Genomic DNA, 24,812 nt, shown 5'->3' with positions numbered 1-24,812 from the left:
CCTCGAACAGCGTGTAAACATAAAAATTCTGTGTGAAGCTTGGCAAGACAGCCACACAGACGTATGGGCTTTTTCGTGACGCTTACAGCAACGAGACATTATTGCGGGCGCGAGTTCTCGAGTGGCACAAGAGGTTCGTTTCAGAAAGAACATTGGTGGAAGACGACACAACACAGGGGCGCCCTGCAACCTCACGAAATGAAAACAATGTGGCTCTGATCAGGGAGATCGTACAGCAAGACCGCACCATTACAGTCCGCATGCTATCAGATGCCCTCGACATTAGTAAGACAACATGCCAGCAAATTTTGCGTGAGAACTTGAGGAAACGAAAGCTGAATGCCAGACATGTGCCGCACTCCCTCACACAGGACCAGAAGGACACGCGGGCATCAGCGAGCGCTGATTTGCTCTCTGAGGTAGAGAAGGATGCTGCATTCATCGACAGCATCATTGCTGAAGACAAAACATGGCGTTTTTAATATCATCCTCAAACAAAGAGGCAGAGCGCCGAACGGCGGTCCACAAGCTCTCCGGTGTCGAGAAAGGTGCGGCAACAGAAGGCCAAAACAAAGACGATGCTGATAGTTTTTTTCGATTCCTTAGGTGTCGTACACCACGAGTTCATCCCACAAGGGCAGACTGTGAATCAGGAGTTTCATATCCGCATGCTCCAACACATGCGGGATGCACTGCGACGCCGTCGCCCTGACTTATGGGCACCTGGACAATGGAGCCTTCTCCACGATAACGCAAGGCCGCACACTGCTCTCAGCGTGACAAAATTTCCTGCCAAGCACAGCATTACTCCACTTCCCCATCTGCCATACTCGCCTGACCTCTCCCCATGCAATTTTTTTCCTGTTTCCTCGTGTGAAGAGAGCCCTAAAAGGTCGCCGGATGGGGAGCTTGGAGGCCATTCAAGACGCCACGACAAAGGAGCCGACAGCCCTGCCAAAAGAAGCGTTTTCCAACTGTTTCCAAGACCTCAAGAAGCGTTGGAAGCTGTGTATGGATTGCAAGCTGTGTATGGACCCAGTTACCCAAGTTGGCGTCGGAGAGGTTTAGTGAAGAGCAGCACCTACCCACCGACCGAAGGTGACATGATAGAGGGTCACTGAAGAGCAGCCATATGTACCCAGTAGCATGTACCTAGTGATCCAAGTTGGCAGGAGAGAGGTTGGGCGCAGCCATGCTGCATAGGGTCATGCTGCAGACTGGGGAAGTTCCCCGAAAAGTGCAAATAGCATTTGAAGTTATCTAAGCCCTAGCAGCCACCATGAAAATTCATGTCATGATTCATGAGGTATGACAAGGTGGTGCAAGACCTTCAAGGGGATGTTGCCATCCATATTTGTTTTTGTTTTTTTCGTCCCTTTTTGGTTGCCGAACCTCCTCTTGCAGTAAAGTGGCTTTTCTTGGTATTGTAGAACGGTAATTCACTAACACAGCTCAACCTATTTCCTGTGTTTCTTTTCTTAAAGTACCTTACAAGCAATTCAAGATTTAAACATTCACATGCCTGGAAGCATATGGTACCGGTTTTCTGAACAATAATACCTCTTGTGAAAAGCCAGTTGAAAGAATGAATGTCGAGAAAATTGAAGAGTGAGCTCAAACCAAACAAATTTTTTGCCTTTTTGTTTACGTTTAATTCAAATGAGTATTGTTCAAATGAGCTCAGGTGGGTATTGCCATGTCGGGGTTGAGCAGGATGCGGGCAGTTCGCACGGCGATGCAGGCCCTGTTGATGTAGGCCCGCACGCGGCCCCAGATTGGCTCCTGCTCCGCGACAGGCAGGCGCCCGGCTCGGTAAGCAAGGTCGTGGACCACGGGAAAGCCCGTGCCCGCGTACCCATTGGCCAGCTGGGGCGAGAAGATCAGGTGCCGGAATGTCGGCCGGCCCTTCAGGGGCGCCTGGCTCAGCAGGGCACGCTCCACCAGCATCATGCGGTCGTTGACCCGCCGGCGGTCGTCCTCCCTGCCGCAAATAGGGCCCTCTTTAAACAGATAGCCTGAAAATCTTGAAAGGTCATCTGGCAGTACCTAACGTGTCATTTTAACTACACCTAGTTGGGCTTGTTGGCTTATATTTGAAACGTGTCCTATCATTTTGCATCTTCTACACCATTATATGAAATCATGTTCTCAGCCTGGCTCCTTTTTTTTGTTGCATTGAATGAAGGACAAACAGTCTAAACCCTACAAAGAATGCTGGCAAGCATCAGAACATTCTGAATACTTTACTGTTATAGTTGACTATGAACCAGTTTGTTGTGGCACCAAGGTCGTGGATGATCTCGTGACACAATGGGTCGCTCCATTCTCGTCGTCACTCTGGCTCCAGAAGAAACACGTGCAGCACTCTATTTTCGTACAAGCAGCATCTTCACAACTTTATTGCTGTACAACGTCGGCAAATTTCACTCCATGTCACGATGTCGTGATAATGTTGATGATGCCAGGTCCTACATTTTGATACCAACTTTAGTACAGTAGACTTCCATTAACACGATCCCGGCCGGCGCCCATGTATTTCTATGGGCCCAAACATTTTGTTATTTCTATCCTAAAATTGTCCTTTTCCGAATAATTCGAACTTAACCAGTCAGCACAGGCCTGCGCACGAACCATTCGGTGACCTCAGTAACCTTTCAGTGACCTCGGTGACCTTTAGTGGCACCGTGTGTCTTGGTGGAGCTTAGTGGACAATGACTGCATTGAATGCATGCCATCTCCTGTCAAAAATGGCTATTTTTGGCCTGCCCTTGGAGGATTTTTGAAGCAACAACTGTAGCTCATAGTGTCTGGTCGTGGTATTTACGCGATTGTAAGGTGCTTCCTTTTCTTTCAGGAAAACTGGGCCAAAAATTTCTTGCGCAGTGCAATCAGGCACAATACTAAATCAACATGGGAGGTTGGGTACCCCCAAAAAATGGCACCACAAGCCAGCTTGCCTCTTTCGACCCTTATAATGCTGATAACATTCAAAGGCGCACCACATTGCAGAGATCCTCTTTCGAGGCATCCTTGAGCCAGATGAGAAGGCGCGCGTGATCGCTGCCTCGTAAGCTTCGCTGTATGTAGATTCCAACAGGTTACGTTGGTTCTGCTGCACGTTTTTTTTTCTGCATCCTGTTTAGTTCGACCTACCGGATAGTTCAATCAATTTTGTCAGTCCTGTCAGGGTCAAATTAATGGAAGTCAACTGTATCAAATTAGAAATGTCTTCCAAACTTCCTACTTGCCAAGTGTCATGTTTTTTTATGTGCAAGAACCGTGTGGTGGAATTTTTACAACTTCTAAAACGCGTGACAGTATTCCTTTAACCTTTTTCGTACCATACGAAATGTGAAGAAAGTGTACCAAATTTCCCAGAGCTATGGCATGCAGGCCCGCCACGTTTTCAATGCAAGTGCTCAAGCAGCCTGTTAATAAAAAGAAAGGCTACACACAGCACCATCGACATCAGAATTACTGTATGTGCTACCAAAGGTATCTTTGGTAGTATATACAGTAACTCTAACCTACACTGACGAGCACCACCATCTAGTGTCGAAAACTGTAACTAGAAACAAGTCGACGGGCACACTCCTCAGCTGTTCACACTGCAAGGTATTCGTCCTTATAACGACTGTACTCATGTTGGCTATTTGTATTCGTACGAATTCCATAGCTCGTTGCGTCGTCCTCAATTTGAGTAGAACCCTTTTCGTAAGCCTCCAGGTTACGAAAAGGGTTCTACTCAAATTGAGGACGATGCAACGAGCTATGGAAAGAAGAATGATAGGTGTAATGTTAAGGGATAAGAAAAGAGCAGATTGGGTGAGGGAACAAACGCGAGTTAATGACATCTTAGTTGAAATCAAGAAAAAGAAATGGGCATGGGCAGGACATGTAATGAGGAGAGAAGATAACCGATGGTCATTAAGGGTTACGGACTGCATCCCAAGGGAAGGGAAGTGTAGCAGGGGGCAGCAGAAAGTTAGGTGGACGGATGAGATTAAGAAGTTTGCAGGGACGGCATGGCTACAATTAGTACATGACTGAGATTGTTGGAAAAGTTTGGGAGAGGCCTTTGCCCTGCAGTGGGCGTAACCAGGCTGATGATGAGGATGAATTCCAGTGACAGCCATACTTGTCTATGGCAGAGGAAAGGTTGAGTACATTGAGATTTAAAAGGCACAAGGTTCTAGGAAACTCAAAACAGGGATTCCCAAATAGGGGTTTGCAGAAACCAGTCCACAGACATCCGTACCTAAAACCTGCCATGAAATAAATTGGCACATCGCACAATTTCATTCCACACTATCTTGTGGGAACATTTAGGGAACTGCAATGCCAGTCCGTTTTGTAGCAAATTTCGAGGGGACAGAAATCGCGAGCTAGACTTGGGATTTCTGCTAACTGCAAGTTAGCAGAAATCCAAGACTAGCTCAAGCTCATTGCGCAAGACTAGCTCATTGCAGATGTAAAACCAACGACTGCAAACAAGAAATCAGTTCCGAGACAGCACTTGACACAGCTCAGCTGACGACAGTGCGCTCACCCTAGTTTCGCTTTTTCCAGCCAGTTGTGCCACTGCAGAGCGGCCTTGCTGTACAGAGAGCTCTCCTCGATCAGCCAGTCTGGACCAGAAATGAACCGGACTGATAGTTAGTGCAACTTAAATGGAGTGAGTAACAGACTTGCCCTGCAGCACTAATGTATCACAGGAAGGCGATGTAAACAGGCAAACATGAAAATACCTTAGCTGTACCCAATATTAGCTACAAGCATATGTTTGTTGCGTGCTGGTGATGTCAGTGACAAACATTTTAGATTTGCTTGGTTGTATAGAATATTTTGCTATACAGTTGAACTTCGACATCATTAACACTAATATAACGAATTATCTCATTTAATAAATAGAAGATCTGCATTTTTTTTACGCTATCGGCGAGTATGTGTTAATGAACATATTAGATATGTGATTTTGCTATAAGGAGGTTCAACTATATGTGCTACATTAAGGTTCAAATTGATTGCAAAAGAAAATAACATGGCAGAACAATGTCATTTCAGCACAGAAGCAGAGTTGCACAGTGCATGAGAGAGAAAGAAAAATGTATGGAAGAAAATATGAGAAAGATCACTGAAAAAACAGGAAAGAGGTTTAAGGAAGCTTTCTGAAAATTTTCAGTACAGAGGCATGGCAACAGAGAGATAACTAGTCAGTTTAGGTGACCATCGGTTTAGCATCCCATCGAAGCAAGTGCATATCTCAGTAAACTGAGAGGATTAATCAGTCAAGGTTAAATGAATCGCCCTTGAAGGTCATCTGATAGGCTGTAGAAGAGCCCAGGTAGTTCAGTACACATTACATTGCATGCAGCATGTATGAACGAAACCAAAAATTATAAGCAATTCTTAAATGTAACACCAAATTAATATTTCAGCATAGATTACAGTTCGGCTCTGACGCAAGGGTATCGGCAATACTTTTTGCCAATGGAGGTCTACGAAACGCATCATACCAACTTTTTTTCCGGTGAAGTTGATGATACGTTCAAGTTAACGTTGGTTGAATACTAATGAGATTTTCTCATTAACAGTAGACCATACTGCACATCTTAAGAACCAGCACGAAGAACCAATAATGGAGAAGTGAATCTTCTGAAGAAGAAGCACATAGATGAGGTAAAACTCAAGCTTACACTTGGCCATTACATTTACAGCTGGTCAGTTTTCTCTCTGCCAAGACGAATTCTATGATCTGCACAGATGGCCAGCCATTGTCGAGCACTCCAAAGTCTCCTCATGTTCATCTTAAACAACGTGTAGTGTCTCTTTGTTTATTGTTACGATGCCTACGGATGACACGATAGCACAATCGGGGTCATTTCACATTACACAGGCGGTGTTCGACACCTGTTCTGCCACCAGTGCATTACCGGCTCTCGTTCATAAAACTGCACCACGGTTTTATGGCCACAAGACTTCAAAGGATGCATAAAGCTTTTTTCATCTGGCATGCACATGCGTGGCAATGAGGCAAACTCCACCGGAATTTAAAGAGGCCAATGACACGGCCTCAACGTCGGCGCACCAGACCCCGCTGCCGGCTCACCGAGGGGCACCCCGTAAGCATCGAGCTGCTTGCGGAACTTGGACAGCTTGGAGATGCCACTCTGCATCTCCTCGGCGACGGTGCGGAAGTCGTAGGGCAGTAACTCTGCCTCGGCCAGCGTCAGCGTCAGCATCCCATTGAATCGAGTGCACGTCTCCATAAAGTGGTAGGTTGGATCGATCCAGGTCTCAAACAGGCGAATTGTCTCGAAGGCAGTGTGGTAGGACGAATAGGAGCCCAGTTTGAACACTTTCTGCAGAGGGGCACTGTATTAATAAGTACATGAGCTTTTTTTTTTCTCTACATTTACAATCACTGCCATTCGAGGGCTGCTGACCTGGCAAAAATTTGGTTAATTTAGTACAGTTCCTTGAATCTGATCATAGAAATCTGGAATCTCGAATCTGGAAGCATAGAAAAATGTTCTTTAACTGAGTATAACCACTTCTCGGTCAGAGGCTGTTACCATTCAATGGACATGAATATAACCGTTAACCGTTTTTATCGGTCGCAAGGAAAAGCAGGCATTGTCAGGCATATATTGCTAATGTTCTAGAAAATGTACAAGTGGTTGTAGATTTTATTTTAGTTGAGATTATGCATAAGAGTGCAGTTGGTCAGCTCATATAATTTACAGCACAGTCACTATTCAAGACAGTGTTGTAAAATGTCCCCAACATGTGGCATCACAATAATAAAATATATTATGGGATGCTGGTAGCGGTGGAGGCAGCTAGTCAAGTGTTGGCAAGAGTCAAATGACACCACCCAGTTAATGGCTATAAGAGAATGCATTTACGGTGAGCAGTTATTTATTTACCTAGCAAACTGCATTTTTTTTTCCTACAGGACTTTAGACTCTGTATGGGAGGGCCATTACACTTGTCTAAGTGAATGATAGTGTCTGACATTTTGATAGTGTTTGATTAGAAGTGTGCATTTCATGAGATAAATAAAAAGTGAACTAGTGGGTCCATTAGTGGGCGCAGATTAGTAAGACAAGTGGAACCACGAAAGGTTTCCTTAAAAAATTTCTGCGTAGGTTTGGTAGATGCTACTAAGGGTTTATAGTAAATTCATACTTCTACTCTTGACAGAGCATTCCACATGCCCTTTGCCTTTCTCACACTGCTGTCTGCGGGGTAAATTGCCAACTGGGCCAATCAACGACTTTTGCTTGACTCAATATGCTTTGCAACCCGCTTCTTGCAAGCACGTCATCAGTGAATCATTCAATGAATACTGTAGCAGCAGGCCTTATGGTTTAAAATGACTCACCTTGTCGGGTCGGAAGGTGAAGATAGCTGAAGGAACACCAGCAACGAAGTTGAAGGCAGAGTTGTCCATCCCTCCGTGGGTCAGGTACACCCTGGACACAGTGGTGGACGAAACAGTGTTTTAATGTTAAGTGCATTGGCTGCTATTGCTGCTTTCAAAAATATTTAAGACTGGCCTTCAACTGTTGCATTCACAATTTCAAATGTAGTTTACAGCTGCAGCACAAAAAAGCTACAAAGATCAGCAAGTGGAAAATTTTACTTTTGTCAGTTACATACCAGTACAGTACTGGCCCACTTGATACATCAATCAATCAATAGATCGATATTCATTTCCATACCGGACTGTTCCACGCAATAATAAATCACTCTGTGGTAGTAATAATTTTGTTTCTACTACCAGAGGTGCCATAATTTTGCCTTGTGCAAGCCATAGGTTGTTCATGTCCAGAGACTGCCAGCTCCGGTCCCCGCATAAGTACTCACTGGGGTTTGGTTGTTTTCGAGATGCTATGCTCGTAGTCGTACCAGTAGTCGTGCAACGTTTGGGTACCGTTGAATGGGACCTGCATGCAGATGCTTCAGTCATCACCCAAGATCAAACATTACTGTCAGATTAAGAGGCGCATTTGTGTTTACGCGAGCAGGTCTGCACGGATCCACATTAACATAACGTGCCTCGACACTGGTAACAATGTTCACATTATCTATCACACAGTGGCATCAACAAAAATCTGCAAGATCCAAGTCGTTTGCAGAATACCCGTGCAGTCTAAGTTTATGGGAATTGAATCTGAAGGCAAATGCTTTTGGTTAATAACCTAAGGATGGCAAAACGCTGCTGACAGGCAGCAGGCCTGGACACTAAGCAGCATGCAAACCGAATTGGACAAATGCTGGCACGGATCAACACAGCGCTTGAGCTGCCACCTCATTTGCGTGATCATCATATCTTCCATATGAGCCACTGCACATTCCTGACGAGTACTCACAGGCATGCTTCCCGCTGAAATTATTCGTGTTGAATTCACGCACGAGGAATACGCACATGTTTGGTTGTTTCCACGAGGAAGCTTCTCAGCACAGGCGAGGCGTAGGCGAAGAACATGATCCCTGGAGAACATGAAAGCACATGGTATTAGCAGCTTGCACGTTGGACTATAGATTAGATCCAACACTTTCAACATCTCTCTCTCTCTCTTTGCGTGAAGATATACTAGGATGTTTTTTTTGTTTTTTTTTGTGAGGGTGGGAGAGATTTTACGTTTTAAAAATAAAGGTGCACATAGACTGACAGCTTTCCAACTCTTAAATGTCGCTGTTTCAGGCTAAAAAACAACAACATTTTAATACAAAAACAATTACCCCACTTGGGGACAAGGACGCTTCTTTGCTATGCAAACAAAATCTCAGTGATAAGCGTGATTTTCCAGTCATCACAGCTTGTTCCCTTCGTGCACACATTCCAACCTTTATTTTGCGCAGTTGGCAGAAGTTACTTAAAAGCTCCAGGTAAAGCGAGCAAAGGATGACAGACGAGGCCATGCATGCGAAACATCGGGCTCCCGAAATTCCACATCTTTTGGGCAAGCGCACGCCTGCAACTTTTGACAGTAAAACAGCACAAGAAGGAAAGAGTGACGGAGAAAAGAATGCACACCCCAAAGCGTCGATTCACAATTGAAGGGTTTACTGCAATGAGAGAAAATAAATAGGATAAAATAACCAAACACGTGTCAGCAAGAGCTGATTGTTGCGAGCACCTGTCACACATGATAAAACTAAGCAGAAATAAAGTTTAACAAAAGGAAAAAAAAAAGTCAGCGTTCGTTTCCTGCGCTAAATTACCATGACCATTTTGAACCAACCGGCCCAGCATCGCACACATCCGCAAACCATTCATGTGTGAGAGTTTCACAGATCTCAGATTTTCTTGAAAATGCAGAATCTCAGGACTGTAAGCAATTCACTGACCAGAGACACAGTTGTCTACGTTGGTGTAGCCCACAGCTCCACGGTTGAGAAGGAGCAGCTTCTCCTAAAGAATAAAAAGCAAAATAAAAAGAAGAGAATGACGCATGTACTGCTTGGAAACTTGAATAAAAATAGCATGCAGTACCACTTGAGTGTCAATTTTGCAGATGGAAGCCTGGCCACCTGATGGGCGTTCCAAACAAAACAGGCATTTTTGCTCTCTCATAACACCTGTTTTGATTGTTGCCATAAAGTATATGTCTTACACGTACACATGTCTGAACCTAAGAACTACAGGCACTTGGCTAGTAGTGGGTCTTAGCAAATTTCATTGTTGAGCAGTCTGTCCTGCACATCTCCTGTGTCCTTTGTGCAGCTTTAACTCAGAAATCATAGGGAATCCACTGAGAGATTCTAGTTACAAGAACGACAATGGAGCAAGGATTCACTTCGCATGGCCATTACACTAGCAATACAGCCAAATTATGTTACAGTTACAGCTAATTAAGTTACAGAAATGCAAAAATTTTTTGGATACTTTACAACAATGAAACAGTACTCATAATGACTTGAGTTCCTGTATAACTTTGATGAAAAAAAAAAAAACCTATATCTTCAATAAACCTAATATGGAGTGAGAAATGCACTTTCATGCAGCCGCCAACACGCACAATTTTTTTTTTCACTTAGTTTCGTGATGGTCAACACGTACGCTGCATAATGCGCTTAAACTGCATATCAAGTTTAAGAGGCGTAGAGGGATCTGGTGCAACTGACAGAATGCTTCCAGTGCACATACCTCGACCCACTCGCCAGATCCCACGATGGCAATCTCTTCCGCGGCCCAGATCGCCAGCACCACCGTGCGCCGTGGCCGCCAGCCATGCTTCAGCTGTTTACCCATAATCCGACTGAGCTCGAGGATGTTGGCGGTCGACGACGACGGGTCAATGGTGCCAAATCCCCAGGCGTCGTGATGGGTACCCGTGATGCTGTACCGATCTGCGCAAGCCCGCTCCGTACTGTACAGTGACTTGGCTAACGTGCTTGTCTGACGTGATCATCAGCAGCAGCCTAATCGGAGTTCTATAGATTCATGAGGGCGCTTCTTTGAGTGAAAAAGTTTGCACAGATGGCGTGAAAAATTAGCGGACCATGAGATCCAAGAAAAAGAAAAGTATTTCCGCGGCCTCAGCAAGCATCTTGGTATCTGGATTTACATCCTGTGCTGCTACATACCAACAACAGAGTGTTGTACAGGTTTACTGGCTATGGCCACAAACTGACTTCCACTACAGCCAAAGAGCATCTGCCCACTATCTTCTGTTATCTCTGTGCTGCAAGAGTTTGGTGTATTCTATAAGTCAAAACGATGTTATAAACAAACTTGCATCTTGCACAGAAAATACTTTTGATTTAAATGCTATTCGTTATATGATACCGGTGAACACAATGTGATATTTTCTTAAGTGTATCCAATAATTAGTTACATATCTGTGCTCGTTGTATCGAGGTCTGACTGTACCCACAAATTTTGTGGTCTCATCACTGCATCCAATTCTCTGCCACACTTGACAGAGTTTCCCTTTCCTTGGCACTCTACCTGTTGCTAACTGGTTATCTATTCTCTGCATTATTTGATCGTACTTCTGCTTAATTTTAACTAGACTAAAATTCAGAAGTGCTTGTACACGTCCTAAAAGCCTACTTTGCACAACACTTAGGCGTAGGCTTAGGTGCTGCTCAGGTGCTGCAAGGACAATTGCGGATGCCAAAATGGTGCATCAAAATTGGGGACGTATTCTGAAACGTTCGCCGCGGCGAACTTTTCGCACTGGCCACGCCTCCGCCGTAGCGGCGCGCTCTGAATGGCTGCTTTGACAAAACCGGAAATTCAGGTGGCGCAAGTGCATTTCCGGTTTTGTCAAAGCAGCCATTCAGCGCGCGCCGCTACGGCGGAGGCGTGGCCAGTGCGAAAAGTTCGCCGCGGCGAACGTTTCAGAATACGTCCCTTGAAAGCACAGATAAAAATAACGATATTTAAAATGCATTGCATATACATCTTGAAACATTTCTTGTATATATATATATATATATATATATATATATATATATATATATATATATATATATATATATATATATATATATATATATATATATATATGTAAAGTCTGTTAGTAAAACAAGCTGAAAGGAAGATGGCCAAGTATTTGCTCTGGCATCACTATGTCCTCATGTAGTGGGTTCACTTTGCTTGTTTTTCATGATGTTTCACATCAGTCATATTTTTTCAGGCAGCTGGATAAGTGCTTTCCAAGTACGCAAGACATGAAATAGTTGATGTTCTCATATTCGACTTTACTGTAGAGTTCTTGCAAGGAGTCTGCACTCTGTAAAGTTGACAAAACTCACTGAAAAATTGAAAATGCCCAATCACTTCTTCAGCTGTACACCTTCCATAATTCTGAAGATGCAAGAATTTAATGTGGTGAAACTGAATTTTGATTAGACAGAATTCATGTGCACCAGAAGGGATTAGGGAAAACATCAATGCATGAGAAAGACCTTGAGAGGAACACTTCTACGTAATGTCTGCAGTTCATACAATCAACTTCTGTTCGAACTGACACCAATTCATTCTACATGTCTTTTAAAGCAACTGCGTTCAACAAGAGTCCAGTAAGGGAACTCGTACTAAGCAGTTCTTTTAATATGAACATTTTGCTCGCTTCGCTGAGTACCAGAATACTGGCATACTCACCAGGTTCCAAGCGGCCTCTGATGGTGCCGATGATATCGTAGACGATGGGCCTCGCCCACTTGTTGTTCACGACCATCCGCAGTTTCCTAGGAGAGGTCAACGCAAGTCACATAGAGCACTCGACAAAGCCCAGACCTGTGCGCCCATTTTCACAACTAGTCTACAAGAAATACTAAAATCAGATGTATACATAGCCACAACCATACAAAGTACTAACAGAAAATCCAGTCATAGTTGACATAGCAATATGTAGCAATTGTGGGTGGCCGATAGTCACTATGTTGGGTGCGAAAAGGTGCCGTCCATTTAGACCAACACAGCAAGCTTGAGATAAGTTTTATGCATGTTAAAGATTCAACAGAATTAGCAAGCAGCCAGTACCTGTGCTTTGTCACTTCTCGTCATTCACTTCATCACTGTCTTTCTGCCCTAGTATAAAAAACTAACTCTCATTCAACTTCAAGTTCATGCAGCTCACACAAAAATCTGTCTCCAAATGCCTTCCCCCTGCAAATCTTCTAATCTTAAGTTAAATGCTGGAAACAAGACGCTAAGGCTGCAAGGAGAACTCCCATTTAATAGTAAGGTTGACACTTGGGCGAGCTGTCATGAATCCACGGTCAAAATGCTGAAAGTGATGAATTATGTGATGAGATGAGTGACATGGTCGTCACCTTTAGCATTTTGACGCCTGCGCTGTGGTGTCATTTTTATTTCCCTTCGGTATTCGTCTCTTTTCCTGATTTTTCACCCATAACAAGTGGCTCCTGATCAGCTGTGGCAACTGTGAAGTTGGTTCTGCTCGCTTTTAAATACTTGTTTGTTTGCATAAACTGTTAGTTGCGAGCAAGTGCCTTGTGGTGTCCCATATTCTTCCTCTCTGTCCTTGTTGTTTCGCACTACCTTCGCTTTCCCTTTTAATACAACCACACAATAAAAGGAATAAACAGCAGTCGCTGCCAACAACCGACACTGAAACTTCCAGAGAGCACCCGTTTAAGTGCTACCACACCGAAAAAAAAAGAAAGAATAAATGCTAAGTGAGCTCCTAGTTGCAGTTCAGAACTCATGTATGTCTGCTTTTTGTGATCGTCCATGTGCCCACAAGTATGCTGCCTTTAGAACAATAGCGACCGATCAACTATCCCAGCAACACCTCCTCAGCAAGTAAGCTTATAGACGAGCTCACCTGCCACCTTTGATGGGTCCAGTTCGCCGAGCACCACCACTGAGTTTGAGAACTTTGCCATCCATCTGGCTGCATGGCGCAAACAAAAAGGGGTGGGAGGCCCAACATGCCTCAATTCATTCTCCGAGTAGTGACCTTGACATGGTCTATGGTTTCCTGACTTCGTCGATGTTCGAAATAACCGGATTTGCTCGAAACTTTACTGTACACGTAGTCTAATATCTACCACCACTGCTCTAAAATGCTTCAACTAAAACTCGGCACACGCGAGAACCAAAACTTGGAGGCTGTTGCTGAGGGCTTCTGGCAATGACACAAGGCTTGAACAATAGCTGATTTTAATGTCACACATTTACATTTGCGGTAAAATTATCAATAAGGTCAAATGTATTAAGCACAGTTAAAGCTCGATCTAATGAAACCCAATTTTACCAAGTTCCCGATCTAACTCTATGGGTACCTTCCCTGGCAGGTACCCATAGAGTTCATTGTTGTCATCAACCTGAATTAACAAAGCTAACTTGGTCACCAAACCCGATTTAATGAAGATTTTCCTGAAAAAAAAAATGGTAAAAAAAGTGGCGATTCTTTTCTAATTTTGACATAGGCGGGTTTTGGTTTGTGCACTCTAACGCTATCGCGTTAAAACATTTACGCGCGTTAGTCATGGCCCTAGCTTTATTTTCACGAGGCTGCACGCCGAGCCCATGCACAGAACAGTGGACTCAGCAGTTGGCTGCACTCTTACATACCAGATGCCGCTAAGGGTGGCGGTCGTTGCTTTCATTATTTCATGGTTTATGCAACAAATGGCACTAATTGTCTCCTCACAACTTTCTTGCTTGGCTTGCTCGCACAATCACTGCATTCCTTCTCCGCCTCTTTGCGTATCGGCAGCCTGTCATAGCGTCATGTTACTTTTCACATGTGCAGGCATGCGTCAGCGGCAAATACAGTGCCGTGGTAGCTTTTCGGGTGTCGCAACGTTACAATTTTAGATTTCGAAGGGCTGAACAATCCCTTTCTCTATTTTACAAACTTCCCGATTTGACAAAGTAATTCAAGCGTGGTCATCACTTCGTTAAATATAACTTCAACTGTAATAAATTAGTTTGCTCACTAGTGTGGATCATAAAATTGTTTAAATGCACCTGCACCTTCAAAGAAGACTGCCTTTATATTTCAACTGTGATGTCTTAAAAAGTTTCCATCCCTGCCAAAGCAGGTTTTACAGAAATACAGCAAGAAGCTGCAGCAGTACATGCTATAAAGTATGGTATACATTATACAAGTGCACCAGCACCGTAGCTGATAGACACCTTCACCCTAAAGCTACAACTTCAGGCCTAATTTTTTTTTTTGTTCTCAAGGTGTTATTATGAGCAAACCAGCATTTACAATAACATCATCACATGGTGTGCGAGCTTTTGTTGTCACCGCATGTGGACTTAAGTCCTTTCCTTGCAGAAATGGCTAACAGAAGTTATAAGCAAGTCTAAAACAACCAAAACTAAATTTTTGTCAAGTACCTACAGACTACAACGGTATCTGCAAGAACCACCTTTTCCTTAGATTCTAGACTCTACACCGTATTCCTCGACTAAGACAATATGACATCGTAGATTGTTGACTGCTTCTGTTGCTTCTATGGCCAGCTGCTTGAAAATATAATGTTACGTGATTAGTTTAACCCCTCGACTGCTATGAGAAATCGCAGAAAAATTTACGAGAAGTGCGGATCTTCATTTCTTTTTCTTTTCTAGCCAGCATTTCACTGCCTTTCTGTGACACCTGGAACGCTCTTGTTGAAAAAAACTAGCAAAAGGCATTGTGTAACATCTATTTATATGTCAAAATTACAATGCCACGACAACTTGTCTTCAGCAGTTAAGGGGTTATGAGGCTTATATTTTGCTCAAACGATGCAAAAATGCAATAGAAAAATCCAGTGTAAATTGTGAAATAGCATAGAGTGATCGAAGGGCACACGAGAATGCTAAAAAATGCACAAACGTTTCCGCTAGTTGTATCAAATGATATGCTCTTTCCACACTGCTTTGGTCAGTCTGGATTACTGAAAGCAACGCTTCATAACAAGTCATTTTAATCCTGGTTTAAAATAGCCGAGAAACCCCTCTAAATGTCATGTTGAAAGAAACCTTGAGTAGGCAGTTTAGTACTCACTCCAGCAGTTTCTTAGCAAAGTTGTAGCTGACTGTGAGGGCCGGGATCCGGGGCAGTTCACTGCTATTGGTGTCACGATAAACTCCATCTGGAAGCAGATTGTGTCGAATGGGAATGCTATCTAACACAGCATGAAAGTCTTAACAGGTAGTGCCAGCTCTCCGGCTCCCTATCCGACTACAGCCAAACCTTATTACAGCCAAAGCTGGTTACAACACACAGGGTTATGTGCTAAAGACAGTTCAATATACCAGATAAATTGATAAACTTAAACATGCCTGTAATGAACCTAAATGAAGTCTTGTGATGCGGTCAGTATATGCAGATTTGTTATTTCCAGTGAAGAAAAGAAGCAAGAGAGGAATCCATTTAACGAATATGAAACAATGTACAGTAGGTAGTAATATTTACTTCAATTTTGTTTTGAACTGCTTCTCAGCGTCATTAAACGGCATCCTCAACAAACCGCACCGGTGTACACATGGTGGTGCACCACCCTGGTGCACCATTTCACCCGATCATCCTTGCACCAGAACACACCGGTGCGGTTTCTCGAGAATGCCCTAAGGACAGTGCCCTCGATGAACCAAATTGTGTATACCTTCTACAGTACAGTCCAGACAGAGCGCCCTGAAGCATCAAGCGAGGCGGTCCGTCACATTCAAGGGCTTGATGGCATTGACAGCGGGCACACCAAGTTGATACGTATATCTAATGTCCAGTTCATTATGAGAAAGTTACCTTACGTGAGTTTCAGTCAATAAGTTTCACGCATCAAATACGTAGAATAATTAGCTTTATCAGGGTCCCTTATATATTCAGATTTGACTGTATAACAAAGGTGCATCCAGCACGAAAATGCCTTTGTTATACCCGACATTCGCTGTCAGCATATATTCATTGCATGCCAGTGTAAGCAGAAAACATTACATTCACTTCATTATATCCAATAATTTGTTACATCAGGGTTCAACTGCATGCAAAATGCAGCAATCCTGATGTGGCCACAAGAGAGCCCACCAGAAAGAAGTTTGTTGCATTGTAATCAAAAACATACATTGTTTTTGTTTTTTTTACAGTAATCGAAGATAATTTTAGATACTCTTAAATATATGGGCTGATAATTTTTAAGTTTTACAGAATTTTTAATAGTCGCCTATGACAGGAAATATTCTTCTCTTTGAGCTGGATTATTTGAAGAGGCAGTCATTGATAGCACAAAAAATCGAAGCACGTCTTCAAGTAATTAATAAGAATTCACTAATTAACATCTCAATTACATTACAAGACGTATTCACTTGAAGTGAATTTCTAGGACCAACATCAGTTTCTAAATACTATTTCTCAAAGAGTGGGACGAAATACATTGGCGTTCAAGTTACTTTCGTGCTTGTTCCACCTACTTTTTTAACAAAATGCATTTTGATGCACATTGTTAAAAAAGCAAGTGGAACAGTGCATATTTAAGGCACGTTTGATGGTACATATCTCCAAACTGGTGTCATTCTGGAAATTAATTCCGACTGAATACACCTTGCAAGCACACCAGCTACAGTTAGTAAATTTCCATATGTGCAGTGAATTCATTAATTAGGGAGATAATTAGTAAATATTTGTTAATTGGTTGAATATGTGTTTCGATTTATTGTGCAAGTAATGCCCGTCTCCTCTCTGAGTAGTCCAGCCCAGGAACTAGAATTATGTTATCCCCAACAGGGGATTTTTAAAAATGCCCTAAAACTTAAAATTGACCGCCCCATATATCTTACGCAAGTGCACATCATCTGCATCCTGCTTTTTTCCCCCCGTACGTGCTATGCTCTCTGCGATAAGTGGACGTCAAAACCGCTACAACAAAAGGTACTGTCTGGTTGTTCTAGCAATGGCTGTTAATGTGAGAGCATTTGAAACAAAACTCATCATTATGAGCATCACCATCATTGTCATCAACATTTACACCGCAAGGTCACCATTAACTTCATCAAGCATCATCGTGCATTGTCACTGCTCCAAAACACACATGCGTGCGCATCAGACTGCAACGTGCCGCCACTTATGGGGTTCTAGCATCGCATAGGGGCAACAAGCCCAGCTTCCGTGAAGTGGGTTCAGTGGGCAAACAAACGCTTTTACAATTTTCGTTTCACCTGTACAAGGCCTCAGAGACGAGTGCAGGCTTACCAACTGACGGGTAGCCAGGCGTCTCGGGGTCAGCGAATGTGAACAGGGCCCCTCGCTGCAGCGCCGAACCGTCCACAACAGTCGAGTTTGGGTAGAAATTTGTCGTGCTCGGTAAGGAGGGATCCAGAAAGAGAATGGTTCCAACGCCGCCACGTTCTTGGCACACGGTGATCTGTCACGGCGACCATGGCATGTTCACCACACGTCCACAGCAATGCCATAGCAATGCTCTTAGGAGTTAAAAAGAAACAAAGAAGCAGGATTCTGCGACACGAGAACTAGCAACGTAGCAAACAGCAGTGAGTGACCTTGTGCCTTGCAAGTTTGCCAGGATCGGGGTTTGAACACTAGCTATTCTTTTCCATACTGGTGCAGAGTGTACACACGGCGTGCATGGTCACAGGAGGGACCAGGAGCCATATTCTCAGAAGATTGCTTTTGGGAATACTTTCACTTATGCCTGATATGTCAATAGGGGCAATGCCTCACTGGAGCGATGGCTGTTCCGCCTGCTGGCTCAGGCAACCAGCATCCACTGACAGGAATGTACTCAAAAATTAACAGCCGATAATAACGCTCTTGCACCAGGTAAGTATGCGACATCATAATCGCACTGGGCTTTTTACCATGCTGTGCCACTGATGTATAAAAACATGCAAGTCAAACCTTGTGATGACGAAGTCACCCTCAACATGAAACTATATTTGTTATAGCCCATACTCATTGTAAGCACATATTTGTCATCGGACTGATATCAACAAGAAACATTTTAAATTTACTTTGCTATATCCACGTTCATTACACTGAGGTTCAGCTTACTAAGCAGGATGTAATCATGTAGAAAGACTAAAAGAAATGAAAGAGAAAAAAATTGATGTGATTTTGAACCATCAGTCTGAAAGCCAGGCCTCTATAGGGGCAGTAATACATGGCACAGGTGGTGAAGAAAGCACTATGTTTTAAATTACCTTTAATAAAAAAAGTAGAATGGGGGACTCCGTGTTGAAACATTCCCTCGCGGTATACGCAAAAGCACATACCTTTCCACCACGATGCCCACCACCGTATCGTGCCAGGCAGATGCGACCTTTAACGGGTATATTGTTGGCTTCCAGCAGGTCCAAATCTTTGTATGTGCCAGAGCCAACGTACACTACATCTGCCTGCAAAAAGTCACCGGCTATTAGCATTCAACACAGATTTTAGACGTCATTGTCCACTCCCATAAATTCATCAGAGTTAAATGAAGAAAAAGAGCGCCTATTCGTGGAGCATGAACAATGCTTTGCCCGCAAGAGAGACGTTCAGGCATGTACTTTGTGTGTGCAAGGCTTCAACATGTCGGCATGGGAATCCCACCTTTTTGCATGTGCATTATGTTGGCCGGCAAAAGTAGCTACTTCGTGCCTCAGGATAGGATAGGATAGGATAGGATAGGAATAAACTTTATTTGTCCAACGGCTATTGCCGTTGGTGCCTGGGGGTACGCTGCCAGGGGTCCATCCCCCGAGGAGAATGTTCCGAGATCCTCGGCAACGGCCCTGGCCCGTTGGACGGCCCACTCCTGGTCTTCGGGTGCCTCGCTGAGGAGGGCGCCTTGGCATCTCTCAGCGAGGCACGCCACTTCAGAGGGTCCTGCTGTTGTCTTCCCCCTTCCTCCTGGTCCTTCTTCCTCATGGCGTTGGCATTCCCAAAGCACACGGGCCATATCGGCCTGTTTGTGCTCCCTCAGGGTATCAGGCAATCCGCCATTACTTTCAAGCACATATGAACGATCCAAGATCACAGCCTTTGCAATAGCAGCTGCTGTGAGCTCTTTTCTGCCTCAGATTGATTTCCTATGCTGAATGTAACCGGTATCAGCCGCACTCAATGCTCAACTGTGGAGATAAAGAAGGTGCTCTAAATACACCATGTAAAACCACACGGGTCACCTGAATTCGTGAGTCCCGTTATGCCCCCTGGTGCGCAAAATGTGAAATGTACAAACCAAGTAAACAGTGCGGTCAGCACACTATTTCTCACATATGACACTTTATTTACGTGAATGTTGCCGGTATCTGCCCTCGATTATAATGTGCTTGTGACTGCTTACAATGAACAATAACTTCTCATGCAGAACGCGAGCAAGAAAGATTAAATCAAAGAAAAAAAGAAATGTTAGAGCCAATAATGTCGCAGTCATTACTGCGAATCTTCTGTGGACTGCATAGAACTGGCACATTTCTTGAAAGTAGAGCCTGTTTTTACGCCTCCTACTGCATGATCAGGTTTATTAATTCACTGTTTCTTACAAATTTCATGCCAGCAAATGTTAATGATAGTACCACTTCCAAATGATGTCAATAAAAGATACAATTAATTTCAGAAGGGAGCAATGGAGGCTGATGCAGCACGGTGTCATAGCTAGAATTATTTAAGAAACAGGTGGGTCAAAAGAGCAATGGCTACAGTGTCCCAGTGTTGCCAGTGACAAGACCACATTTTCCTTTATTGTGCGACCCAAGCCACACAGTCGAAGAAACGATGATGATGGCTTGTAGTTGGCAATGCAGACGATGCTACAACCTCCATGAATTTGAAGAATAAGGCACCAATACACGTTAGGCTCTTTCAAACGGGACACCGCATAGTTAGAACCAGTTCTGCATCTCCTATATGGGCAAAACTGAAGAAATTTGACTACATAGCATTTCAGGCCTGGTCTATCAGACACTTCAGCAGGCACCCACCTCAACTGTGCCCGGATGTGCATACGCAAGGTAGCCAGGCACCACGGTGTGGGTGTGGTCACCTGGAACAGGGTCTTCTTGGAACTTTGCCTCATCAAGCACTTTTCCCTCTGCGTCCACCAACTGCACCTGAATGGAGTATAACGACGCCTTACACTGATTCATTTAATCGGTACATTTGTCTGTTGAACTACTCTGAAAGCTTTCTGCAATGATATGCATGCAAGGAATGCACTGAATGGAAAGAAGTCTTGGCCGCATGTTAGTAACAATCAGAGCCATGGGAAACACAGAAATTCTTGCACTGTAAGAAAAAGCTTCCGTTGATGCCTCCTGCAGAGTGGTTCATAATGTCTCACTGAATACACACCATTCTAATTTTAAAGAAAAGGAAAACTGAGGGGGCATTCCTCGCATCCCTTAATATTTGTCTTTCCCACAAAACATTCGTATCTCCCGGCGTTCAGTTTCCCACACCACATGACGGCCACAAAATTGCAGGAGTTGGTGTAATAGTTATGTGCCTAGGACAAGAGATGTTGCTCAAGCGCCACCTGGCATTATCGTATACAAAGTGCGGAGAATGCCCTTTTCGTGTTACTGCACTACTGTGTGTCGCATCCGAGAGCTATGATCAGCCCCAAGAAACACATCAAAATATCTCGACGAACAGACACGATGGTCTACCTTGTTTGGATTCTTTAGGTCGGGATACTGGTGCAGAACGCGGTAGGGCACTTTCTCAGCCGTGTCCAGTCCATGCTTGCGGAACTGACCGACGATGAAGTCGACAATGTTTTCTTCGCTGTACTTTGTACCGGTCAGGTGGGGCTTTCCAGAGAGAAACCTGAAATGTTGAAATTTAAGTCAGCCAAGTCTTCATGACTTCCAGTAACACTTTCACCCCACGCTCAACTGGACATCTTCCAACTGGCGGATGAAAGCAAGTAATATGAATGCTGCACGAACAGAAAGCAGCACGAAAGCATGATAACGGAATGAAGAAAAAGAGCACCAATTCTCCAGCAGCACAAACAATTAGTATCTTGACTCACGAGATGAAGATTCAACCACGTACTATGTGTGCAGTTCTTTGGCTTTATCACAGCTATTGGTTCTCCATTGTAACAAACGTTTTTACAAACGGGAGCAGAGTTGGGTATTAAAACTACTAACTGTTACTAAATTCCTGGCCTCTCAAGCCTCATCTTTAAGCACAATGGCCCTATCATGCATTGAAGCGCACATCACCCTGTTGGCTATTTCATCACAATGTTGCCGCCAGTTTCCGACACGCGCCATCAGGGGCGTTACATTGTCCATCTTGGGATATGCTAGCCCTAACAAAAGCCACTCATCATGTCCACCCACTAACTTGACAGCATTCCTAGGGCATGGTACCAGGACAGCTAATGTTCCATGGTACACTATGACTATTTCGTTAGCTTTTTCTTCTCTTGGCATTAAAGATATAAAGAAGGAAAAAAAACCAGCACTTTCACTGGTGTCACCAATGCATGGCTCACAGGGGAGACAACAGACACCAGTAAGGCTATCATTCCAAACAAATTCAGAAAGGTTTAGAGGCAGTACGACATACCTGAGCGTACGACGCAAGTAGGGCCTGCTCACTTTCGCCAGGACACTTGCAGGCGCAATGACCTTGTATGCAGGCTTGGCGTGGGGAGTTTTTGCGGAAAACTTTCTGGTAGTGGTGTGGGTGTGTCTGCTAGTGGGGACAACTGTCTGCAGCCTCATTGGGGGTTGACGGGTGGACAACAGCAACAAGGCAAGGCCAGCCACCAAGACTACCACTCCGATGACCGCTGCTAAAGGCAAGTATCGAATGACCCTGGACAACAAGCATTTTACGTATGTGTATATATATATCTACACACACACAGACACACACACACAAAAAAAAAAGCCACACATCAGCATTGTTTCTCACCTTACTTTAACGGACAACCTCGTATATGTCTGGGGCCCCTGCTGAAATCAACACCTTTGACACTCCTGATCCTCTAGGACTAGACCTCTTTCATAACTGTAAAGCTAAAGTTAACCTCCCATGATTCAGTTTGCAACAGAATTCGTGGGGCAGCAACATTTTGTGCCTCTGCCACGAACGTGCGGTACAGTTTGCTTGTCTTACAACGTTGAAAACATATACATCGCTCCCGCAATGAAATCATGTACAAGAGACAAGCCCCAGCCTGCAGCATTTTGACTTCGTTTTTAACCATAAGTGGTGCACCACCATGAGCTGGGAAAATGCGCAATGCAGAGTAACACACTTGCGCCAGCAGAAAGCTCTAGCCAACATGGCTGCAAATGGCGCCAGACAACATGAGGGGAACGAGACGATGACAAGGCACTTTCTCTTTGCTTATCCTTCGTGTTCTCTGGTGCCATTTGCAGCCATGACAAGCCAAATAGCTGTGCAAAAATTTAGCCAATATGTTTGGCACAACACCAGGACAAAAAGCAAATGTGGGCACTGCATGTGGTGGGTGACATATCTGGTCGCAGCATGTTCAAATCAGTATGCGACGTAATGTTCCTCCGATGCGTGAAATTTCTTGGAGATGTACGTCTGCATCACTGCGACAACCTTTTTTACATGAGGAAGAGAGGCCATTACACAATTTCACTGAGCAGAGCATCACAATTAGTATTGCCTTTGGTGGTCTTCCCAGTAGTCTGCTAAAACAGTAGCGCCAAAATGTATATGTGCCAGTTACATTTTTCTACATCCTCAACAAAGGCAATCTCTTGTCCATGTTACTGGAGCAGACAGCTGCAAAGAGAAACCCACAACCTGAAACATTCCAAGTTTTCCACGGACTTTCAAGTTATCCATGAATGTCTTTCTCTGCAAGAGCCTGATGCATTAAGATGGATAACAAACTTTTCTCTTGCGGAAACCCACCAGAGCTTCCTCTAGCAGATTTCTCCGGAACACATTTGTATAGAATTTTTAATGCCAAAATCGAATGCCTTACTGCTTCGTCTCTGCCTCAGGAAGGGCAGCGTGCTCTTCTGGTGCTCCTGATGGTACGGTGTCTTTACCTTCAGTCATGGTCGGGGTTCAGCTGCCTGCGGCAAGGGCGCATGAACAAATGGCATGCTTATTTTTCAAATATGGGCAGTATGCAGGTGACTTTAAGTGTGACACTTACACTTAAAATATATGTCACCATGAAACCAAAGGCAGATGCGGCAGACGTCTTACTCCCAAATTCAAGGTGCACAATCAGCTAAGCCGATAACCTAGCCTAATCATAAAAGACCCCCCAAAAAAAATCAACCCTCCACTAAAGATCCCCATAGGTCACAGTTTTCAAAAGACAATATAAACGAATGGTTATAATTAAAATAAATTTTGCATGCAGACTGCGAACTAAAAGATACACAGCCTACACAGCTCATATCTCAAAGCTCAATCTATACTATATCGGAACTATCTGTCTATATGAAATAAACCTACATAATCGTACTACTGAAAAAGAAAGAAAATGTAGAATTGTAGTCACTGAAGTATCAGCAGACGAAATGAAAGAATGCGAGAATAATAATTTACTATGAGCCTTTCAATCCCTGCAATAATGACTGGTTTGCTAGCATATTCATTGCTTCCAGGCAGTGCCAACTAGTTTATGGCCTAAGACTTCGGGCGCCGAGTACAGCTGTGATCGTATGGAACGAACGGCCCAAACAACCCAACGCGCAGACGCATGTCCGAGGTAACCGGGAAATATTTTTTCTAGGCCCGACACTATAACGAAGAACACGCACATCTAGATTACCTAGGGCACACTTGGTCAGCAGCCAGGCCTGAGCAAACTTGTCCTTTTGAAAGGAGAGCTCTCGATCGCGAAGCAGCAAAATGGCGTAACGGCGCAGACGTAGATGAAGATCCTCGTGATATATCGGCACGTACTCACTCCGGGATACTGAGCAAAACGGCGAAACGCAGCGCGCACGGACTTCCTCTTCTTTCGCCTCCACGCTAGAGTGACAGCCGCCGTGCATGTCATAACGGCGATTTGACTGCAACGAAAGGGAAGAAGAAGAAGGTTACAAAATCTAGCAGACGAAATGCAGAAGGAAAGCAGACGTACGAAGCAGACTGACTAGACATGACCGCATATGGGTTCATAAAGCAGCCAAAGCACTACGCACGCGCTAGCCACGAGACCTTTCATGTCACCCGCTTTGGTGAACACATAAGTACGCAGGGTATTTAAAAACGCTGTGATTGAACGATTTCAACGTACGTGCACTAGAAGCAGTTTAAGTCTAGCCAAAATTTCTCTATATATGAGTTGGCGTGCAAACGCAGGCTTTTAAGACGCTCTCAAAGCGCGCCTCTGAAACCGGGCGCTCTGCGAAACCAATG

General features: G+C 44.1%; 1 protein-coding gene across 4 annotated transcripts; it reads right to left on the bottom strand.

The window, feature by feature from the left end:
* Positions 1 to 1,639: 1,639 nt before the first annotated feature.
* LOC135917472 (N-acetylated-alpha-linked acidic dipeptidase 2-like) lies at positions 1,640 to 24,810 on the bottom strand. Of its 4 annotated transcripts, none has more exons than XM_065451037.2 (19): positions 24,691 to 24,810; positions 24,209 to 24,463; positions 23,416 to 23,509; positions 22,011 to 22,262; positions 21,098 to 21,257; positions 20,411 to 20,539; positions 18,719 to 18,841; positions 17,679 to 17,850; positions 15,498 to 15,585; positions 13,314 to 13,382; positions 12,125 to 12,210; positions 10,160 to 10,362; positions 9,361 to 9,424; positions 8,435 to 8,499; positions 7,873 to 7,952; positions 7,388 to 7,478; positions 6,110 to 6,362; positions 4,550 to 4,628; positions 1,640 to 1,981 (listed from the first exon to the last, which is right to left on the bottom strand). In XM_065451037.2, exons 3-19 carry the CDS (start codon positions 23,490 to 23,492, stop codon positions 1,681 to 1,683), a joined length of 2,292 nt encoding a protein of 763 aa, XP_065307109.1. In that variant the 5' UTR covers positions 23,493 to 23,509; positions 24,209 to 24,463; positions 24,691 to 24,810; the 3' UTR covers positions 1,640 to 1,680. The 4 variants fall into 4 exon arrangements, with proteins under 4 accessions (XP_065307109.1, XP_065307108.1, XP_065307110.1 ...); XM_065451036.2 differs by having other exon boundaries at positions 24,220 to 24,463; XM_065451038.1 differs by lacking the exons at positions 24,209 to 24,463; positions 24,691 to 24,810 and adding an exon at positions 23,593 to 23,705.
* Between the last annotated feature and the right edge of the window lie 2 nt (positions 24,811 to 24,812).

Source organism: Dermacentor albipictus, chromosome 7, assembly GCF_038994185.2.
Source record: "Dermacentor albipictus isolate Rhodes 1998 colony chromosome 7, USDA_Dalb.pri_finalv2, whole genome shotgun sequence".
Lineage (NCBI taxonomy): Eukaryota > Metazoa > Arthropoda > Arachnida > Ixodida > Ixodidae > Dermacentor > Dermacentor albipictus.
The sequence above is the reverse complement of the archived record's forward strand: the minus strand, read 5'-3'. Positions and strand labels throughout refer to the sequence as shown.